The 21,135-nt window shown below is 32.2% G+C and overlaps 2 protein-coding genes across 2 annotated transcripts; both read left to right on the top strand.

The window, feature by feature from the left end:
* The first annotated feature begins 2,233 nt into the window (after positions 1-2,233).
* On the top strand, positions 2,234-16,163 carry LOC123717460 (putative fatty acyl-CoA reductase CG5065). Its single transcript, XM_045673459.1, has 13 exons — positions 2,234-2,329; positions 7,454-7,561; positions 8,660-8,776; positions 10,834-10,953; positions 11,454-11,579; positions 12,273-12,418; positions 12,864-12,976; positions 13,351-13,543; positions 14,364-14,510; positions 15,012-15,101; positions 15,237-15,401; positions 15,480-15,578; positions 15,720-16,163. Exons 2-13 carry the CDS (start codon positions 7,463-7,465, stop codon positions 15,877-15,879), a joined length of 1,575 nt encoding a protein of 524 aa, XP_045529415.1. The 5' UTR covers positions 2,234-2,329; positions 7,454-7,462; the 3' UTR covers positions 15,880-16,163.
* A 401-nt stretch (positions 16,164-16,564) lies between these two features.
* LOC123716961 (adenosine 5'-monophosphoramidase HINT1-like) lies at positions 16,565-19,918 on the top strand. The gene is made up of 2 exons (XM_045672683.1): positions 16,565-16,987; positions 17,988-19,918. Exons 1-2 carry the CDS (start codon positions 16,658-16,660, stop codon positions 18,147-18,149), a joined length of 492 nt encoding a protein of 163 aa, XP_045528639.1. The 5' UTR covers positions 16,565-16,657; the 3' UTR covers positions 18,150-19,918.
* The last annotated feature ends 1,217 nt before the right edge of the window (positions 19,919-21,135 follow it).

Raw genomic sequence — 21,135 nt, 5'->3', positions numbered from 1 at the left:
TGCAATAATAATCCAAATTCCCATCAAAATTACTGATTGCACAGCAAAATACTCAACTCAAAATATTTCTAAATAAACTATAATTTATGTTCGCGGCGTACGGCTATTTATCTTAAAGCAAAGCTGTAAAGCAAAGATAATAATACTAATGCACATTACACCAATTAGCTCTTTTTTATTACTCTTACAGACTTACTTATTATTGTTACAGCAGTTTTTCTAAATAAAACAGCATTTTATTGGTGTCTTATCTTAAATATCTTATTATTTATTAAGTACCACATGATGAGATCAGCAAAAAAATATAAAATTAGATACAAATAGTAACTTTTTTATTGGGTTATTAAGGCGGGTCTTGCTTTAGTAGGGCGTCCACGCTTCCTTTATTGGCCAATAGGCACATTATTGGCTTCTGCAGGTGGTGCCACGTACTTGAGTCGTCGGTCTGATGATATGCTTGTATATATAGTTCGTAACAAAATGGTGCATCTTCATCCAGGCGGTTTGTTGGGTGGGCAATGCAACTCTCCAATACGCGAAAGCTTTCTTTTTGTATCCAACAAAAGTTTCCTAATCTTGATTAAATGGAATTTTACTTGCAGTCGAGCTTGCTCTGGATTCAGATTCTAGAATTTGACATTTTGACAAGTTTCGCCCATTGATGCGCAAGAGTCCAGTCTTTCAGTTCCATCGGAGGTACAGTTATAAATGTCTCTGGTTTATGACTATCCGACCATTCCTTGACCATGTTGCTATAATATTTACTTGCCGAGCATGTCTTCTGGAAAATTACGATCAATATGATGAGCAAGTTTTGTGGTGCTTAATAATATATATGCTACTTGGATAATTATTTTGCTATGACAACGAGTATCATCTACATGCGCGTGCAGTCCTTTGCTGTGCAGTCAGTATTTATGATAAGCATGCAGTATTTTTGTACCTAAATAAATTTATTTGTATCGTATTATTAGGAAAAAAAGTAATGTGGTGCTGATGTATATTTTCGAAATTTCTGCAGTACTTGTTTTGTCAAACATTTAGTTTATTTGTAGTGAAGTAATTTAATTGATGTAGTAAAGCATATAAATGATGAAAATATCTATCTATGCGATTATTTATTGGATTCGCAATGAATAATTTCCCATTAAAAAATGGTAATTTACATAGCAGCGTAATATATCTTGCTTCACTTCCACTTAAAAATCTAAAACCCGATTTCGTCACGTTAATTCGTAAAAATAAGTACAGTTTACAAACTTTTTACCGTATTGTCCAAATGTTTAATTATAATGGATATATTTAGACTAGCGTCTATACCACATCTACCTTTCAAGCGGTTCCAGATTTTTTTATAGAAGAACAACTTAATCATCTATTTTTTTTATAAAACAGGGGGCAAACAGGCAGGATGATGATGATGCGGCTCACCTGATGTTAAGTGATACCGCCGCCCATGGACACTCTCAATGCCAGAGGGCTCACGAGTGCGTTGCCGGCCTTTTATAGAATATAGAGCATAATTGGCTTAAAGAAGTGTATCTCTAAATTTACCGATATTAAATAACTTTATTAATCTTTAGGTATTATTATGTGAACGGTCAGGAAGCTCACCTAATGTTAAGTGATAATGTAATGTAAGAGTGGTCGGTGGAAAAAGGCTCGCAAGTGCGTAGCTGGTGGGCACCTACGTGTGACGGCGTTGGTTACTTCAAACATGTCCTAACTGAGCATTATGAAGGTTCTATACTGGAAATAGTTAAGCAGAATGTCTATAACAGTAAACGTTTACCGTTTTTTGGATTTTTTAATACATACGCCTTGTGCCTTTAAATTTTATTCAAACATCGTTTTATTACATTCAAATTTCCAAATTTGATATTTTCTTACATGAAGAATTATGATATGGCTTTTTAACCGAAATTAGCCCAGTATTCATTAGAAATCTGTTAGAGGTGGAGAAGATTTTTTTTATTATTTGACAAAAAATTTTTTGTTACAATTCCTAAAAAGTATATCTGTAATCTATATACAAGCATGCAAGTCGATATTAAACAAACCTTAATATTTGCCAAAGTGAAACCTTTCACCTCGTGGATAAACGAATAATGCCCTTGACCAAAAGAGCCACGAAAACATTCAACAACATTAACACCCCATTTTGAGTCGGTTAAAAATACCTAGGATAAGCGCAGATTCCAAGTTGCGCCTGAGCCGTCTTTCGTCATTCTCTCGCGGTTTCAGATTGTTGCCACTCGTCTCTTGATCTCTGAAAGTTTATTGTATGCGATACTAGTGTAGAGTTTTCATGCCTCAGAAATAAATATTGGTGAGTGTCTTATATTAAATAAATATTAAACAAACTAAACTCGCGATTCACCCCGGTTCTTCACGGGTTTTTTAGAATATGGATTAATATCAATGGTAACTACTACAATAATTAGGGAAAATTATTGTAATTATTATTTATTTTTATATAAAAAAAATGTTTTTAATCATGACAATTTTTTTTATTATACCGAGAATAGAATTTAATATTTCCCGCTAATCTCGATTCCTGGTCATAAGTGTAAGTGTAAGTACATTAATTTATTTAGGTATTATTAGCATTTACATACAAACTAAATGATTTTATAATTGTGTTTCTTTATTTCCACCATACAAATATACATTTACAATATTCTTAAACTACATAGTAATTATTATAATTAATACAATGAATATTTAAACAAATATAAATAGTTTCCTATGGCAGTGTACCATTAACACTGGCAGCATTTCCTTGCTATGTTGCGAAACTTATTGGTTGATAATTATCTTATTAGTTTATAAAGTTTTGATTTCTTTAAATTGTCCGCTGGTAACTGAACATTTGAAAGAACACTTAAATAACAGTCTTCATCAACAACTCGTACAGTCGTTCAGAATCTTCCAATTTTCTTTTAAGGTGTAGATAAATTCATTATTTAGTGATTTACTTTTATAAGCGAATAGCTCCGATACACTATTGTATAATTTTACGAGTAACTTCCCGGCTTTTATCGGTAGAAACTGCTTACCGATCCGTCTTATAAAGTTTATTTGGATATACATACGATCGACCAACGTTGTCTTAGATATTTACTTCGACTTTGGCCGCGGCATTAGCGAAGGTTAATACAGGTGTATGAATTTTTTATCCGTAATAATGACCATTTAAGTAATAGTATTTAGAAAGCGGGTACGAAAAATACACAATTAGAATAGTGTTCAATTCAAGTAAATCTATGCGTTCGATATGTCAAATTATAGTAAAGTTGTAGTAAAGGTATTGTTGCTCAATTGTGAGTTTTCTTTATTACACGATTTTATAGAGTTAGAACACGCAACTTATAATTTAATCCCCCTTTTTCATAAAAAAGTCAATATTTCCATCGTGACGTTAACATAATATGACAGAGAAAGAAAGACGAAATTGTACATTAATTATAACAGTTTAATTACACTGATTAAGTTTTCATTAATTAATAACCAAAATTAATGCCTGCAATGTAGTTATGTACACGACTAACTTCCGAACGAATACACTAAAATCTAATTGAAGCTTTTCCGTTATCAGGACAAGGTTTCAATTGAAAACTAAATAGAATTTTTTGGACCGCGCGATCTCCATTTAAATGACTCGAGTGGGTTTTATAAACTCACGTTACGATGATTAACGCAAGTGAAACCACAAGGCACAGCTTGTAAAATATTCAAGGCTTCAATAGCCCATATTTGACATGACCGCGTAGACTTAGACGAAGTCTTTTCTTTTGAGGATTATTCCTTTATTTCAATGCCTTATGTAATTATTCACGGAAAATCCGCTGATGTTAGGTCATGGTCCGAAACAGTCGTATTTCGCGTACCTACATGTCATGTAGGAATTATTTCATTTCCATCCTTTATACGGATATAAAAAGCGTTAGAAAAACTTCCGTATAGTGCAAATAGTGCTAAAAAATTTTTTTTCCCCAATTGATTCTAATTACATACAAATGAGTATTCTAACGCTCGGTTTATTATTCTACTAATTGTGACCTTAACACTACATAATCACCTGAGGGCAGCATTTATTGTCTGTGTCAACAGTTATATGGGTTCTTTTCTTTGTGTAGTCATGTTTCGAACATAGGTCACGGTCGTATAGCCAAACATTATGCCAATTTTCGTTTACATAACCAGATCTTGGATCAGCATGACCAAACATTTATTTCTCTCACCATAAACATTGCTTTTTATTTTTTAAATTATCTGCTTATTATTATTTAAATAGACAAAAAATAACACTTCCCATGTGGAAACAATGTGTAGAATGCCCACGATATATAAAATAAGACATACATATTTTTCAAATTTCATTTATTATAATTAGAGCAGTCGCAGCAGAGATCTCCTCAAATTTCCAACAAACTCTTTCATCTGCAAAGCATCTGTTCCCTCGTCATTTATAACGCCAAGTCTGGCATGGTAAACTCGCTGGATCTTGAACTTTTTCCTAAGGCTATAATGTTGCAAGAATACGTGATATATTTATATAATTCAATCAGATGTACTGACGCGATTGTCTATAATGCATACAATACAAACAATATCATATACTCAAATTCTACACTACAAAACAGAATTTTCATAATTGGTTTATGATCTACGAAATACCAGAGTAACCTCTTCGCTATTGAAAAAATAACTTTTATTGCCATTAATAATATCAAATAAGGCTTCGTTCAATAATACAAATTACAATGTCATAATATCGGTGTGCAACTGCATACAAATGTGTTAAGCAACCTTGTTCGAACGATTTGTGAATTAATAATGTGTTTATTAATTAACTTTACCTTTCACGGGTTTGTAGGTTAAATGTCTCCGGGGAGAGTCTATATATTGTGTTCCTATGTGTCTATATATTTATTGGACTCGCATGTCTACAATATGCCGACAAGGAATGTATCATATTTTGTCCATATAATGAGCAATGGAATACTAAATATGGGATTTAATATTTTTATGATGCACCTAGCAATTCAGTTTTACAAAATATGATACATTTAAAAATATGTTTCGTTTTAGCTAGCTATATCATGAAAGCTATGATCTGGTCTTGATATAGGCAGCGCCGAAGGCACATACTGAAATAAATAAAAGAGAAATAACCTTTATTCGAGTACTGCACTACACTAAGACCATGTCATTTATGTTTTACACTAGTTCTCGACCTCGGACGGAGTGAAGGCCTCGTCCATATTCCACTTATCTCTATTCCTCCCGAGAACTTTCCTATTCTGCCCCGCTAGCCCTGTATTCCACCTTCCCAATTTTGGGTGGACATCCTCTCTTTTTTTTCCCACTGGGCAATTCCAAGTACATCTTCTTAACCCATCTGCCATCACAAATGCGGGCAATAACCGGCCCATTTCCTCATTACCTCTTTTTTGTGTGTTACCTTGACGAAATTAAGCTAACAAATTTTATTTAAGATTATTTAATTAGAATTTTTCGAATTAGATAAAATTAATTACTTATAAAAATATGATTAACTAATTATTTTATTTGGGTCTACTTTGTCTTACATAAATAAATTAATATGTTATACAAATAAATATTTCTAAGCAACGTAATGAATAAAAATTTCTCGAATATTGGCTAAAGAAGATTGAATTTATAATAATAACTCAAAGAAGGACTGTTATTGCAATAATTATGTATGGACAGAAATGTATTCCGAGGCACGACTGTTTAGGGCGAGATCCCCAAGAAACCACCAACAATCACCATAGGCTGGATGCAGAAACAGCAGGCAAATCTCTGTAACTGCCAATAACGATTGCGTTGCCGACTCAATGATGGGTTTTTGTACCACCCGATCCCGTGGTTCTTAATATTCGTAGAGAATGATAATTTAAGCTACGGACCACCAACGGATTTGGGTAGAAAATACGCACCTACTACAACGGATATGTGCTAATGAATCCGCGTAGAGGCTAAATCTAGTAGTCAATACCATAAAATTGTTATTGTAAATTGTTAGAACAGCAAATAAAGGTTCACTTCAGTTTAGTGCTTATTGTATGCTAAGTTAAGTACAAAGCTATTTCTTTACTCAAGACATCGTAACCTTCTGTTGTGTTTATTTAGGTACCAACCGTTTGGTTAACCAACAATTATTACATTTAATTCTTAATGTATATACCGGGTAATTAAAAATAATATGCATTAAGTGTATCATTTAATGCAACAATTATGTTTTAAATTACGCTTATTCTTAAGTGTTTTGTTAGTTTTTGCTACTGGAGTGCGTTCTAGTCTAAACTAAACCAGCGTTTTTAGTCATTTTTTTTATTAAAGTATATTTAGGTTAGTTAAATGTAGAACTGTTTCTAACTGTGTCGAACATACCATTGTCATTTTTTGGAATAAATATATCCCAAATCCTGCTGTTTTTAAATATACTGTACTATTAACATTATTGCAATTGCATTGCAGTTGTACGGTGTTGAAATAAACACGTTTTGAAGAAATTCAGTTCAACCTTCGACCTTGCTGATTAAATAAAAACCCAATAAATGTCAATTTTCGGCGGTTTTGACCTGTTAAACTTTGAAAGAATTTTTGGCCCCTTTCTCTTAATGCGATTTAATTTCGCAGTTTGTATTTTAGCGACATAAACTGTATTTGGTGATTAGAATACTGTATTCTTAAAAAAATATTTTATTTTCAGAAATTGTTGCCAGTATTCAGTTCCGTAATTAGTTAGGACTGTTAATTGCATAGTCATGCTAAATTAGTATGTTTTTCAGGCAAAATATTTTCTAATTCATGTTAGTTTATGTTCTTCGTTAGAAACATTAAAAAATGTAATAATATTTTATTTCATTTATTTGTCTATCTATTTTTATTCAATTTGTCATTGCAAATAGCTAGTTTCATTCATAATTTTATTACGAAACTAATGTGTATTCACACAACACAGCCGCGTAAAGTGTACCCTAAAGACATTGTAGCGGAGTCAATATTGCAAAATTTAATTAATGACGAATACTTAAGTGTATAAAATATTGACTCTGTGTCATAATACAGATATGACCATGAATGTGACCGTTTTAAGTATACTTTAAGAATACAACACGTGTATTATGCAATATTTGTGTGGTGGTTAGGCGAAGGTGATCGCACAAGTTACAAATGTGGATCGTCGTGTATTTAGTAAAAGAATCACGCAAAAGTCCTCTTTACTTCCTGCGTTTGATTACCGAGAAGAATATATTTGGTTTGGCACAGGAACAAAGTATTATTGGTACTCTGGGATTACAAGGACCTTGCAGATTGTGCAGATGAAAAAACGTTTATTGATGACGCTATCAGCTATCACCGATCTATGTTGGTATTTCTTGGTAAATTATTTTAAACATTGATACCATTTCTGTTTCAGATAACCAAGATGGTGGCCCGACCGCGATCCCCTCACGGGGCTTTAATACCACAATTCTACGCCGGAAGAAATATCTTCATTACAGGGGCCACTGGCTTCATGGGAAAGGTAAAGATCTTCATATGAAATAAAGATGGAACTAGTTCGATGCGCTCTAAGTATCCATTAAGTAAAAAACTGTTTATTTATTCTGTTCATTAAATAATCCTTCATAACCAACTCCAAAAACCTCAAGAGAGACTTCAACGTGCATTATGTAAATAGCTGTCATAACTGCCATAAATAGCTGTCATAATAATGTTCGACGTCCTGGTGGATAGAAAAACTGTGTACAGTTTGTGTTTACACCACACCAACTTCCTTTATATTAAGAACACTTATACAATAAATAAATAAATACAATAAAAAATAAAACCTCGAAAACCACTCCCAAAGTTTTATCATTATCTGCTCAACGGTTTTGGAAACGCGTAGAGAACAAACATTTACATATGTTGTTTGTTTCTCTAACTATTTATAATTCAGTCTCTCCTGTCCGGACTGACATATCAGAACAGCTGTTGTTTTGGCACTGAACTACATGCGATAGTTAATACATAATCTAATGTTAATCAAAACCAATTTATTATTTACTCAGATATAAGCGCCAATAAAAATTATTTAACGTTTTCAAATTTACATTCAAATAACATTTCAAGTTTACAAAATTGGCAGCTCTCTAATAAGGGGTGCAGAATGTACGAGAAGACATGCCAGAATCTCCGCTGCTTGTTTTTGCTTTTATCTTATGAACGGCGGTCATAATACAGTTGCGTTGAAAAGTAAAAGGGTTAACTTTAGTAAAAAACATGAAAGCAAATGGCAGTGGCAGGAGCCCACTTGGGTTGGGGGACCGTTCCATTTTGCCAGCCCTGCCACCCTATTGTTACGCCACTGGCAAGTGGGGCTACAACTCTTTGTCTTGGACTTAGATTTCTATATCTATTTCGTGATAATTTTATGTAGATGATCAGCATTCTGTGCCTGAGTCGCACCGTGTATTCTCAATTGGGTCTAAGGCATGCCGGTTTCCTCACGATGTTTTCCGTGGTCGTTCGAGCGAGTGTTGTGCATTGGTGCACCCGAGGTTGGACTATACAAGCACAGTGATAAGGCTCATGTTTAATCCACTAGATCAATAATAATTACTCCAATAATAATTTCTAGGTTCTGATAGAGCGTCTTCTTTCAACGTGTCCAGACATTGGAACATTACATCTGTTGATGCGACAAAAGAAAGGTGTGTCACCGGAAAAGAGACTGCTACAGTTAAAACAATCACAGGTATTAAGATTATTTTAACTTGTATTTAGAAAACCCGTTTGCGGCGCATGTCGTGTTATACGTTTAATGAAGGATTGGAAATATAACTGTAATTTTAAAAAATATTTTTAATTCATATGATTTTCTTTTCAAAAAATTTACAACTTTTTATATAGTTAAGTAATTAAGTTAGGAAACAACACTTATTTGTTGTAACTGTGGTTATATAACAATGTGAGATAGATTATTATAATTCTAACAATATTATTTGCGTAATAAAACCCGGATCTTGACGGTTGTATACAAAGTAAAGTTTAAATGACTGACTAAAATGTAAGCAGGTGTTCGAGATTTATCTAGTACGTCGATTATCACGAGTTTACAATTAACAATTGTGATAATTATATGCATTTCCGGTACTACAATTTAATATATTATTTTCTTAAAATGTTAATTTAATGAATCATTATGAATATATATTATTTTATAATATTATAAAGTTGTTGATGTATTCAGGTTTTTAAGAAAGAATCTTTATTTATGAAGAATATTGTAAAGAGAACACAACCGTGTTTGGGAAGAAGTTCAATTAGGTATTGCCATTGCTCTGTACGGTAGTCCCCGACTACCAAGGTACATTCAATGTATCCAATTTATTTATATAAATAATGTTTATTTCCAACACAACAGTAGGTATTTACAATATTCTTTACCTATATAGAAAAAATATAATTATTATTATTAATTTATATTGACATTGGCATACAGAAAGTATGGGTCATGAGTACCTGTGAACTTTGTTCTTGCCAATACAGTAGCTTCTCTGCTTCAGGATATATTGAAATTTGTACTATGTTTTTTGTCTATGTTATATCTACGACATTTGTTTTACTTACTGACATGCATATTACAATTGTATAAATTTTCTTTTTAACGTTTAAAACTTGAGTTATCCGAGGAAAAAGAATCCATAACCTCAAGAGAAGATCCTCGGCACTGTCTAATCACTGACTAGCCGGCCCCGAGATGTTGTATAGTCAACGAAACTTAGCGTTAAGTAAATCGTTATAATCATATGATATTTGAAAAAAGAGCGAAGGCGGAATTGCATTTCGAAATTAGTGGCATGAACTTAATTTCGTGACATTAGTTTTACCAACAATTGTAATTTAATATCTTCGTAAAGCATGCATTAATTTAAACAATACAAATGAGTTTCTTGCAACTAATTTCATGATGGAGTTGCAACGTGAAACTAGTGTCGCAAAAACGTCTGTGCCGTGCGGACGCATTTTGATGCCACCATGAATTAATATGGTAAACACTTAAAACTACTTTTAGCTGCGAAAAAACGCAGCGAAACTTGAAGTTTAAGTTTTGCTGGTAACGCTGGTTTCACAACAATAATTATTTTACGATATTACTTCCACATATATCGAAACTACTTTAAAACTGATTTCACATGCATGTCACTAATTTCGGAATGTAATTCCGACTTTAGTGATCGACGTGACTCTCGCGTATCTTAAAAAAATATTAAATTTTGACATAAAGCAGTCATAGTTCACGCTAAATCTCGACAGACGTAGGTAGCCTATTATTGATTATCGCTACAAATTGACACAAGCGTTCCGATCTCATTGACGCGGTTACATTTCGATGTCGAATGATAAATAACCTATTTTTATTGTTGTTTGTACTATTCGCAATTTAAATTATAATTTATGATCACGGAAAATATAGCACATTTGTTCTGTGAAATTAAATTTTCCTGTTCATAAATTTATAGATTAATATAAGAAAGTATAGTTACGTTGTGTACAGAAATACCTAGTAATTTAAAAAAAATCGTATAAATGTGCTTTTTGTGTGTATGCTACACTGTGTACAATGAGCGTTTTCTGAATAAAACGCAAATAAGCTTTCTTAAGCTTGCCATCCGAAGCGATTGTTACATTTTGTATCATATGCTGAACTTTCTAGATATATCTATTCAATTAACGAACTATATCCTTCCTAGATACGCTAGTTACTCGAAATTATAATAAAATTGCAAACAATACAACATTTTTATACAGGCATTCGACGTACTTCGTCAGAAAAATCCGACCCAACTTGACAAGTTAAATATAATACCGGGCGATGTAGCCCAACCAAACCTGGGTATTATTCCAGAATATTTGACTAAATTACACGAGGTAAGTCTTTTAATGTTATATGTATTGTATTGTCTTTGTTAATTTAAATAGGTACTCGCAGTCCTAGTTCTTCATCTGTTTCATTAATCATTTATGGTATGGTTAGTGGCCTTAGCTGCCGCACTTAACTTCTGTTGTGCGTAAAGTCCTGGCTAAGTAACTAGTAAGCTTCCATAAGCACAGAAGTCTCCTGGGCTTGTCACAGCCATCACGGAGCGACTTCACTGCTCCGAGAATTGCTGCACGTTGTCTAGCCACAGCTTCACATTCCAGAATTACGTGGGTTACTGATTCCTCTGCCATTTATTATTTATACAACAGTCAGTTAATGTTTGTTTATATTAAATACAAGCCGTCTGTCCCAGTATCACAGCGCTATACATTTATTTTTTTGGAAATAAATATAGCCTATGTTACTCAGGGATAATAAAATTGTAGTGGTAGATAATTTTTGTAATATTGTTAATTCGTTACAAAAATACAAAGAAATAAATGTGCAGGTTTCCATTGTCTTCCACTCAGCAGCTACTCTGAAATTTGACGAAGCGTTACCGAAGGCAGTAGAGCAGAATGTTCTGTCAGTTATACGATTGATGGACATCTGTGACCATTTACCTAATATCGAGGTAGGTTGACACTTAACATAAACTGAATTTGTTAGTTATTTCAGCACACCAAAATGTTTCACATAGATAACCTATTGATTTCTTTATTTACCATAGACTACAGCAGTTAGCATATAGACTATTTGGAAGTTTAGTTGCATTTGCATATACAAAACTGGTACATATGCGTATCATTTCGAAATTAAAATTGAAATTTCGTTAATCTAGTTGCAGTCTTATGTTAAGTTTATGTATCTTTGAGAAGCAAAGACATGAAGTAATGTTGTTATCTACTTTGCGTGTGTTTTGTTTAGACTCCTGTACAATTTTAAAAACAAAATATTACTTATTAAGAAACACCTTACAGCTTACTTAACTATAATACAGAATAAATTTTAAATTTAAACGTCAATTAGAAGGTTTACTGACTTAACAATAATATGAGTGAGGGAATGCGTGTATAGTGTGGGTGTGTATTTATGTGTGTGTAACTGAAGCTTGTGTATTAAAATCGTCGTGGGATTAAATGTCTGATAGAGTTTTAAAATATATAATTAAATATAGTCTAGTATTAAAAAAGGTAAAATCGTTGTATAACGCAAGTAGCCGATTAAACAATCTTATAATCTTACAAGTTACCTGCGTTGTTCCTCTGTACCACATATTATGAAATGTTATTTATGATTTCTCTTCCCTGGTTACCGTTTTGCTCAGGCCTTAATCCACGTATCGACAGCATATAGTAATCCTGAACAATTGACGGTAGAAGAAAGAGTATACACTCCCACTACTCCACTTCCAAGGCTCTTGGCTTTGATTGAGGCTGTACCGTCTCCGCTATTACAAGATATAACTCCACAGTATGTATTAGTTTATTATGATAGAGTTAAGCTTTATTAAAAATAGTTTTTAAATTGTCCAATGAATACAGAACTCTTAAGGTAATTTTATTAAAAAAAAACATATGTTTCTCTCATATGACTGGTTATGAAAATATAGTAGAGTCTCCTACTACAATCATTATTATATATTATAATGTAGTTGCGATTAGTTAGTAAAAACAAGAACGAACCTGTAACTGTATAAAACAGTCAATATCTGTTATAACGACATCGACTCATGGTCAATATAACCGGTATGTTGTTCAAAACGATGTTGAAGTCAACGGTTTCGACTGTATTTACAAAACTACAATTATATTCACTTTGATCGTTTATAAATTACGTGCCAAACTTTATCGAAATGCAGGCATTTAAATGTCAAAGTTATTATTTTATTGTTGCTATAGTTAATTGTTTGTTACAGATACATACACCCCAAACCAAATACATACACTTACACCAAAGCAATGGCCGAAGAAGCCATAAGATCACGAACTTCACGTCAATATCCTGTTGCTATATTCAGACCAACAATCGGTACGTAAATTACTCGTACAATTTAAATTGAAAAAAAAATCATAAATAATGTATATACCTATTATTCATTTTAACATTGATACTACGTATTTGCGTTGATGCCAGTTACGTAAATACGTGCTCCTATTTCACAATGCCTACTAGAGGCTTATCGTGTGTTTTTTATTTATTCAATTTTATTATTATAATTAATTGCTTCAAATGTAATGGCTGTCGTCTGTTCTACTCTCTTTTTTAAATGGTACTTGGGTAAACTGTATAAATAAATGCTATTTTGATTGTGGATTTAATATAAACGTTAGAAACTTAGTACTATTAAAGATGAGTCTTCATATCTACATGAAGTTACAGAAATTCAAAAACATTTATTCCAGTGGTTTCATCCCTTCGCCATCCATTTCCCGGGTGGGTAGAAAATCTAAACGGGCCTAGTGGGGTCGCTGCTGCAGCTGGTAAGGGCCTCTTACATGTATTTAGACGGGATCCTACCAAACGGGCCGATTTATTGCCAGTGGATATAGCGATAGACACTTTATTAGCTGTAGCCTGGGAGACAGTTGTTGATAAGTAAGTTTTATCTAACGACCCCTAAAAATCCAAATCCATGCATTTTTCTACAATTATAGCTAAAATTGCATCAAACCAAATTCAAAATTGCCTTCGAGTATAAAATTGTTTATATCATTGCTCTCGAAGGGGTAGGCAAAGACCACGGATCCACAGTTGCTAGGGCTCTGACATATCTACCTCTCTCGCTGCATCCACTTTCATGACATTCACCATGCATCTTCAGGTTATGGGTACTTTTAACTACTCCCTACGTGTTAATCGCTTCTCATTAATCCATTCTACATGGTGAAACCGCCTAAGCATTCTCTTTCGTATCCTTGGAGCTTAGTCAAGATGCTCAACATTAGTGTATGTAGAAAGTCTAAAACTAAATGTGTATGAAAATGGCAAATTTAGTCGACTTTGTTCGACTTTGTCTTTACTACATTTAACCCATACTACGACGAGGGTTGCTATTGTCTCGACATTGTCGCAAGCCCCTGTACCAAGTACTATATGGATTATGTGTTATCAGTATATTTTATAGAAACATGCGACAGGCGTGAAGTTGGTCACGTGACAAAGCGTGAGCTAATGTCATTCTCATACAAATTCATTACCAGCCGTACAGTGATTTTGTCTCAAGCCTCAGATTCATGTAATAGAACATGCTCTATGCTCGCGCTACTTTTGAGAATGTTGTAACTTGTGTGTGTATACGTGTAACTTGGTAAGATTTTGTTGTGGTGGGGGAAAATTCGCCCTGTAGAATGACTTTTGCCCTGGGCTTGCCAACTTAAAATATGTTTCTTGACATTCATGTATTTCTATATTTCAGACCTACCCATGTGATGGTGTATAACTGTAGTACAGGTGAAAATCCTACTAAATGGGTCGAATTTGAAGAAGCTTTACGAAAATATCTTCCCAAACACCCCCTAGACGCTGCTCTTTGGTATCCCTCTGGGACTGGAGTTGAAAACAAGTAAATGATAATAAACGTATAACATGTGTGAAAGTTTTCGTGCCTAGGCATAATATAATAATGGAAATTGATTCGTAGAAATTCAGCTACATTAAAAAAAGTTGTATTACTTGCATTTGTTTATTTACATTATTAAATTGCAATTGGTATGTTTCCATGCGATCATTACTATCGATATTCATCCATGCCTCGTTAGGATATTCGGTTATATCCGAAACGAAAATAGCATAAATTTAATAAATTTAGGTGTCTCCGTAGATGCTTCTTTTTTTTATTGTCCCATATTAAAGCCTGGAAGAAATCGCTAGTTAGCGATAAGGCCGCCTGTTGTCTATGACTAATGTAACCTACTTACTTTTTGTTTTTTATTTGTATAATTATGTATATTATGGTAACAAAGTATAAATAAATAAATGGAAATATATTATATTCGATTCCTTCTAAATTCTCAATTTAGAAGGCGTTTGGTAATTAATATCTTTCAAATTGTTTCTCTTTTAGATACGTTCATAAGACGCTGGAGTTCACTCTGCAGACAATCCCATTACATTTAGCAGAGTACATGCTTAAAATATTAGGAGTTAAAATGGGGTAAGAAAATAATACTAAATAATACGAAAAACCATTTTATATTTTGGGGTTACAAGAACAACAACAAACTGTAGACCAATCATATCATGTACATTCGTGAAAAATGTACCAATACATTTTGTTTTTTTTTTTCAGCATAAGTTTAATAACGGCCGAACAAAAAATGCGAGCGATGAACGATGTATTAGCATTTTTCGCACTTCGAGAGTGGCATTTCCGCACGGACAATGTAAAAAAATTGAGACAAAGACTTACGCCACAAGATAGAGAGATTTATAATCTAGATCCACAGAGTATAGAGTATGCTTTATTGTCAAAGTATAATTTAATATTTTGTTCTGCTTGAAAACTGGATGAGAACGTTTGCATTTTTTTCAGATGGGACAAGCACTATAAGGATTTTGTAAAAGGGACCAGAAAATATTTGTTAAAGGAATCAGATGAAAACATTCCAGTTGCTACACGACATATCAACAGGTTGAAATTTCTTTATTGCAAATATCTAGGTTCTCTTTGAATATAATTAAATTTGTGTGCTATTAAATTGTGAATATCTGATAATATTGTGTAATTATCCTTAAAAAAGATAGATAAGACGCAATGTTTTTTTTATTTCAGACTTTACTACGTCCACAATGGTGTAATGTTATTTTCAATCATACTCTTCCTACGACTTCTCCTACAAAACAAGTTCATAAAAGATTTTGTATACGGAACTTTGAGGCTATTGCTATCACTTCTTAATGATGGATATTCTTCAATAATGAGTTTCGACTGAAGAGGATAGTTGTATATAAATTTTTTGCTCAATAAATTTAAATACTGAGTTTTAACATTTATCTACCTAAAATATTGTATCCGTCCATCAAATAATATAGCTTTTAGACTATCTCGAAAATGTTTGTATGTTAAATATGCATTTCACTTTATTTTATTTTTACATTTGTTTTTAGACTTGCATTTAAATTGCAAAACATTTAAAACAAGGACATTTAAATGAAGCGTTGGGTCGTGCTAATAACTGTAACTTATGAATAACATGATATTAAATGGTTAATTTGGCATTTGTTTTTTTATATACATATAATATTGTATCCACTTACTAGTTTAACATTTGTTTGTGATTTGGCCATTTTCTTCTGTAGTGCATGGATAAGTGTATAACATTAAATTACGCTTCATGCACGCTCTGTGTGAGAAAAAGTGTTTAGGAAATACTTTACTTATTATGATTTTATTACCTTTGAATCAAAATTTTGAATTAGGTGCAAAATGTATTATAATTAATTCATTAAAACTTAATACTCGTTTAAGTTAAATAAAACACAGTACTTCTTACACGATACAGACTCAGGATGAGTTTTATTTATAATCTTTTGCTTGTCACTACAGGTTTGTCAATTGCTATTTATTAGTCAACTTTGAGACAAGCATTAACCATCAACTCATAAGTAAAATGTCAAATTTATTATTTTGATATTTCAAATTTTCAAAAGCCGGAGCTATTGGAAGTGCGTGTGAAATGCGTAAAACGTTTTTGAATTTTAATAAGAAAAATGTTTAACAAAGTTCTACAACGAGCTCTAAAATTTCGTTTGAAAAAGAGTTATCCTACTAATATTTATGATTTGAATAGAGGAGCGGCGATCGCTGTCCGCCGCCCGTATAGTGATGAAGTAAAACGGGCCCAAGCTTCTAGCGTAGCAACTCCGGGTCCAACTATATTCGACAAAATAATTTCCAAAGAAATAAAAGCTGATATAATATACGAAGATGAATTTTGCCTTGCGTTTAACGATATTTCTCCTCAGGCGCCAGTTCACTTCTTAGTTATACCAAAGAAACGAATTCCTAGATTACAAGATTGCGAATCTTCTGATAAAGAGGTATGTATGTATTATGTATTTATATGTGTCAGGGGTCACATTTCTTTTCCGGTCTTCCTTGCCATAAACATTAAAAGATTTCCAATGGCGTAAATTATTGCAATAGAAACGACTTACCCAGTCTGTGCGTTTTTTGATTAGGTGGAAATAACCATAATTATTCAAACTGTGCATATGTACCTCTAACAAGAAAATACATATTGTTAAAGGTAATGTTATACCTCCTATCAATGTTATTGTTATGTTACTGATTGATTTTAATAGAAAATGTTTTTAAAACATCTGTAGAATAACCTGGGTAAATTATCCTTTTAAAATTGATTATTGATTCAGATTTTTAGAACAAATGCTAATTATATTATGTTAGGTACAAACATAAAATTTCATATTCAGAGACATAAACTGTTTAATTTATAAAATCTTATCTATCAAGGTATATAGACATTAAATATTGTTCTACAAAATTATACCTTATCACATAATCTTAAAGATAATTTTACCAAAGTATATATATGAGCTGTTTAATTATATGGTTATCAGAAATTCCATTAGTTTTAGTCATGTATTTGATTGTTATATTAAAGCTATGTTAGGTTTTCTTTATTTGATTTTAGCCTTAAAATAGTACTTTTTTTATTAGAATTCCTTCAATATCACAATATAATCATGGTTCTTTTTCATTCAAACTAAATGTTCATAAGCAGGCATAGTTTATTTTTTTTAAATAGTTATGAAGGCTTGCTATATATCAGTTTAATTAGAATGTTCATAAAATTAAGTCCAGGCAGTAATTAGTATGACCAAATAAATAGAAAACCTTCCTGAAAAAATGTAATTACTTTGTGTGTTTGTTTTTATAAATTATTTTAGCATTCAACAGTTACTAATAATTTATATTACTGATTAAAATAATTGTTGATGTAGTAGGAATTCTTTAGTTATGGTTAGTTATTTTGTTTATAATCAGGTGATGTTATAAATTGCACTTGTTGTTTAACAGCTACTTGGTCATCTAATGATAGTGGCAAGGTCCCTTGGTGGAGAACGAGCCCCAGCTGGGTGGAGGTTGGTTATTAATAATGGTAGACATGGAGCTCAATCTGTCTACCACTTACATTTACATGTACTTGGTGGACGTCAGTTGGGATGGCCACCTGGCTAAGTTGAATCATGAGTATGGAATAAGTAGAAGATGTTGATTAGGGTATATAAAAATCTGCATATTTATGGAAATTTCAATATATATATTAGATTTTTAGGAAATGGGTGTTTGGATGAATAGAGACCAATATAATTTGCTGTTACATATAATACTACTCTTTCAATATTTAACATAACATCTATAACAAAATGTAGGACAGTATTGGAATGTAATGTAAAAATTCTGATGGTTAAAATTATTTATCTTGTTTGTTTAATGATAGAGCTATTTCTTTGCTTGAGAAACATGCTTCTGTCCATAGTACTTCAATAAAATTCTTTATTTTGACTACATTCTGTAGTTTTAGATTAGAGAATAAAAATATGAAAATGGGAATGGAAAATATTTTGTTAATTCATTAACAATGTATTCTGTTTGCCCTCATACTATGTTTATAAGTATTTGTACAAGGTAGACATTAAAAAACAATAAAGTGTACCAATCTGTGGTAGGCAAAAATAGGCAATAAAACATTTGCCTGTAGGAAAAAAATACTATTCACCATACTAAATTATGAAATCTATTGATCTCCACGATATATACAGACAGCACTTCACTATTATTAATATGAAGTGCAATACATCTTTTTAGCTTTTCCCACATACATTGTCCAGTCTTTTTTACATATACATGCTCAAAACATACTAAAGATTTATAAGGCCATTTTAGTATTTAGTGCAATAAATCAGCCAAATTAGTATAAGGATTTTTATTTCCAATTGAATTACTTTAAATGTATAAAGTTATGTCATTTTTAATTATAATTATAACACTGCAGTTTGATAACAATGAGTGATGAAATCAAATTTTTTGTTTACATTAACTTTACAAAAATTTCTTAGTGCTTCTTTAATTCCATATTTTTCGGGGAAAATAATTTTAAAATATATAGATTATATTATAAACTAAACTGTTATTAGCAAGCTTAAAAAGCCTAAAACACTAATTAGATGAATCTCAAAATACAACAGTCAGATAGAAAAACTAATCTAGTCACTACTTAGTCTTATTTTTAATGAATGTTACTAATAAATAAATAGACCTGTATAAATATATAAAAAAGTATAATTTTTAACCACATTGAGGGAAGGTGCAATATTTTCAATTGAATATTTTTCTTAAATAAGATTAGTTAAAAATGATATTTACTATTGAAGACTGGTTCCCAATTGACATACTCATTAAACAAGGTAGAAGTTTAAAAAAAACTGAAAGAACACCAAAAATAGTGCCCATACATTAACATTGAAATATATATTAAGTCCGGATCTTCCCGTTTTTATTCATCCATGCTATATTATTCATGTATTTTTTTATTAGAAATATTCATTAAAATTTTCACAATCTGGATTAATAATTTCGCCACTGTGTGTTCGTCAAACTGTGGTATTATACTTAAAAATCGTTTAACTATTTAATCTCATTTTGTTAATCCACATAATTCTACAAATTACATCGTTAACTTGTAAGAAATTAGAAACTATTTTTTGTAATAATACTGAAAATAGCTTCTTATTATCGTACATTTACAAATTTATATGAAATAATTTAAAAAAGGGAAATGTTGAGTATTGGTGATAAAAATATTGGTTGTGGGTGCAGACAAATAAGATTCAAATGTTTTTGGAAGAAAAATGTTGCGAATCAATTTGTTTCTTTTTCTTGAGTACGTTTCGAATTTAATTCTGTATTAAATTCTGTAACCAATTACAATAAAGATTTGTTATACCTATTTTAGTTTTATTTATATGCCAAGCTAACTTAAGTTATTTAAGATAAAATCATACAAGTAACCAAGGTATACAATTATTTTATAAAACAAAGCGACGTTGTCGATAAATATCTTTCTCAGTCTCTCTTCACACGGTAGCTCATGGCTGAGCGTCGTCTTTCACTTGATCAGTCCATCTGGTTGGTGAAAAGCCACGTGATCTTTTGCCGTCTGTGTTACCAACCACGATCAGTCTCCAAGTTCTCATGGCCTCTACAATTTAATTAACATCCATAATAAACGCTGTATGCTGCGGGGGTAACACAATTAGGCGGAGGACTGTTCAATACATATGACGTAGGTCCAACGACGGCTTGAGGATTACTCGTTACACAAGAAGGGACCTTATAAGAAACATAAGGAGGAGAATTACAATATACACAAGATCCAGCAGGGTTATTACATGATACACAAGAAGCAGGGGGATTACACGATAAACGTGTAGTAGAGGGCTTACAAGGCAGAGTACAATCTACAGTAGGGGTGGATGGCTGATAAATACGTGAATTATAAGCCAATAACGGGCCCATGGCGTCTAACGCTGATGTAAAGACTGTAGGTAATGTAGCGTCAAGTAGGGAAGGTAAGGCAGATGATAATGAAGCAGATATAGTAGAAGATAGCAATGAAGGTATGTCCGGTGAATCCATACTGGGATATGAAGGAAGAAATTGGCCCAGTGGTAGCGATAGATTGAATGTCGAAGCTGGCGGTAGACATTGCGAGAATGCTTGCTGAAAAACAAAAGATATAAGTTGGATCAAGACTTGGTAGAACATAAAATATATTGGCATAGGATGGTTTTTATATCATAATATATATTATGATGGTACAATTGTTTCTATAGCATTTGAATGGACTCTTTAAAACCATATTTTATGAATAATGTCACAAGACGGTTTACATTATCACAAATAAATTAACAAAACATGATTTAACTAATCGAGCCTGAATTGGGGGTTACGGAGTTTTGCTTTTAGTTCTGAATCTCCCCAACGTCAATGTGAAAATATTTAAAAAATATAATTAATCAACTCACCTGCAGCAAAATAAAACAAATAGCTCCAAATACAATCATGTTACTCACGATTCTCGTTTAATCGGTGCTCTATATTGTATTTCTTATCAAGTTAACGTAAGTTTTTACATAATTTTACTATTTTCTATTTATTACGT

Source organism: Pieris brassicae, chromosome 12 (assembly GCF_905147105.1).
Source record: "Pieris brassicae chromosome 12, ilPieBrab1.1, whole genome shotgun sequence".
In the NCBI taxonomy this organism is placed as follows: Eukaryota; Metazoa; Arthropoda; class Insecta; order Lepidoptera; family Pieridae; genus Pieris; species Pieris brassicae.
Note: the sequence above shows the minus strand (reverse complement) of the source record. Positions and strands in the feature narration are given on the sequence as shown.

Excerpts from the sequence above, each read along its gene's own strand:
- LOC123716961 (XM_045672683.1), top strand. The coding sequence starts at position 16,658 with ATGTTTAACAAAGTTCTACAACGAGCTCTAAAATTTCGTTTGAAAAAG. Across the intron at positions 16,988-17,987 it reads GCGAATCTTCTGATAAAGAG|CTACTTGGTCATCTAATGAT; the intron begins GTATGTATGTAT and ends GTTGTTTAACAG.
- LOC123717460 (XM_045673459.1), top strand. The coding sequence starts at position 7,463 with ATGGTGGCCCGACCGCGATCCCCTCACGGGGCTTTAATACCACAATTC. Across the intron at positions 8,777-10,833 it reads TACAGTTAAAACAATCACAG|GCATTCGACGTACTTCGTCA; the intron begins GTATTAAGATTA and ends ATTTTTATACAG. Across the intron at positions 15,102-15,236 it reads ATATTAGGAGTTAAAATGGG|CATAAGTTTAATAACGGCCG; the intron begins GTAAGAAAATAA and ends TTTTTTTTTCAG.